At 55.1% G+C, this 1,394-nt stretch overlaps 1 protein-coding gene across 1 annotated transcript in view; it reads left to right on the top strand.

Annotated features, from left to right (window-relative positions):
* Positions 1-949, top strand: part of LOC123035404 (immunoglobulin lambda-1 light chain-like) — a gene marked incomplete at its 3' end in the record, with an annotated part of 7,067 nt that extends 6,118 nt beyond the window's left edge. Inside the window, exons 4-5 of the mRNA XM_044453538.1 lie at positions 399-509; positions 630-949. Of these exons, the coding sequence (XP_044309473.1) occupies positions 399-509; positions 630-949 (431 nt within the window). The remainder of the gene's footprint in view (positions 1-398; positions 510-629) is intronic.
* Between the last annotated feature and the right edge of the window lie 445 nt (positions 950-1,394).

Below are 1,394 nucleotides of genomic sequence, written 5' to 3'. Positions count from 1 at the left end.
TTGAAAACTGGAGGTCGTTTCAGGTGTCCTGCAGTGGGTTTGAATAGGAACCCTTGGGAAGAATTTTGTGGGCCTATTCAAGCCCCTTCAAAGTCTCAGCAATTTGGAGTTATTGCATATATCTGCCAGATACAGAGCGTTGTAAAACACGCGAGACCAAGCCTTTTGTTCAAACCAGCACAGAATATCTGGCATTCTCTGCAGGTCCCATGCAGTTTTATCTCATTTCAGCTCAGTTTGGATGTTTGCACACTTTCAGGTCTCCAGCTACCATCCCTGCATGCTCCTGAGGCAGAGCCCGGCCCGTGCGGAGTGGGCGGGTCAAGGGAAGCTGGTGGACCATTCATGGGCAAGGGATTTGCATTGGGGGGAGGAGCCCAACCACCAGTGGCCTTAAGCAAGAGCAGAAGAGGTGCACCAGAGGCCCGCTTCTCCTGTGCTCATGTCGATCCTGGTTTCCATCATGCTGCACTCATCCCTCTTCCTCGTGCTCCTTGCTTGCTCTCCAGGTGTTGTACATGATCTTCTTCTTTAATTCTCCGTGCAAGTACTTCCTCCGAAGCTCAGAGGTGAGATTTCGGGTACACATTTCATCCTTTCTGACCCATCCTTTGTTCTTGCTTTGGCAGGTTCCTTGGCCCAGTATGTGCTGACCCAGCCCCCATCCGTGTCGGTTCGCTTGGGACAAAATGCCCAAATCTCCTGTTCAGCAGGCGACATTGGGAGCAGCTATGTGCAGTGGTACCAGCAGAAACCCGGCAAGGCTCCTGTACTCATTATATATGAGGATAGCAGCAGGCCAGCCGGGATCCCTGACCGATTCTCCGGCACCAATTCTGGCAACACAGCCACGCTCAGCATCAGTGGCGCTCAAGCGGAGGATGAGGCCGACTATTACTGCCAGGTGGGGAAAAACGACCAGCACACCGTGACTCACACAGAGGGGGAAGTGAGACAAAAACCCCCTGCTCACGCACAGCCGGTGCCAAAAGGAAGGTGCTTTCTTGGAGCCACTCGCCTCCTTCGTGGAGACGAACCACTTCCCTTCCAGGGTGGGCTCCCCTGCTCTCCGGTGAGCTGCCATCTCATGGCGGCAACGACTGGGCTGGAGACATGGCCGGGACCACTGCCCGCAGGGCTCCCCTGAAAAGCCTCTCTCGGAGGGGCTCCACTTCATCATTGCAGCCTCTTTCTCCACCTGCCCCTGCAAAGAGGAGGGGACACATTGGTCGAAGTGGAACATTGATGCCCGTGAAGTAACAGTGTAGATGAAAGCCCTGGATGTATCAGCATCCCGTGTGCCAGGAGATGCCTGGGAGCAAAGTGTGGCTACACCCATGTGGGAAGGAAAATGGGGGGCGGAGCAGCCATGGGGAAAGGGCTCTGACCGCCAG

This window comes from Varanus komodoensis, unplaced genomic scaffold (assembly GCF_004798865.1).
Source record: "Varanus komodoensis strain SLA01 unplaced genomic scaffold, ASM479886v1 scaffold799, whole genome shotgun sequence".
Lineage (NCBI taxonomy): Eukaryota > Metazoa > Chordata > Lepidosauria > Squamata > Varanidae > Varanus > Varanus komodoensis.
Note: the sequence above shows the minus strand (reverse complement) of the source record. Positions and strands in the feature narration are given on the sequence as shown.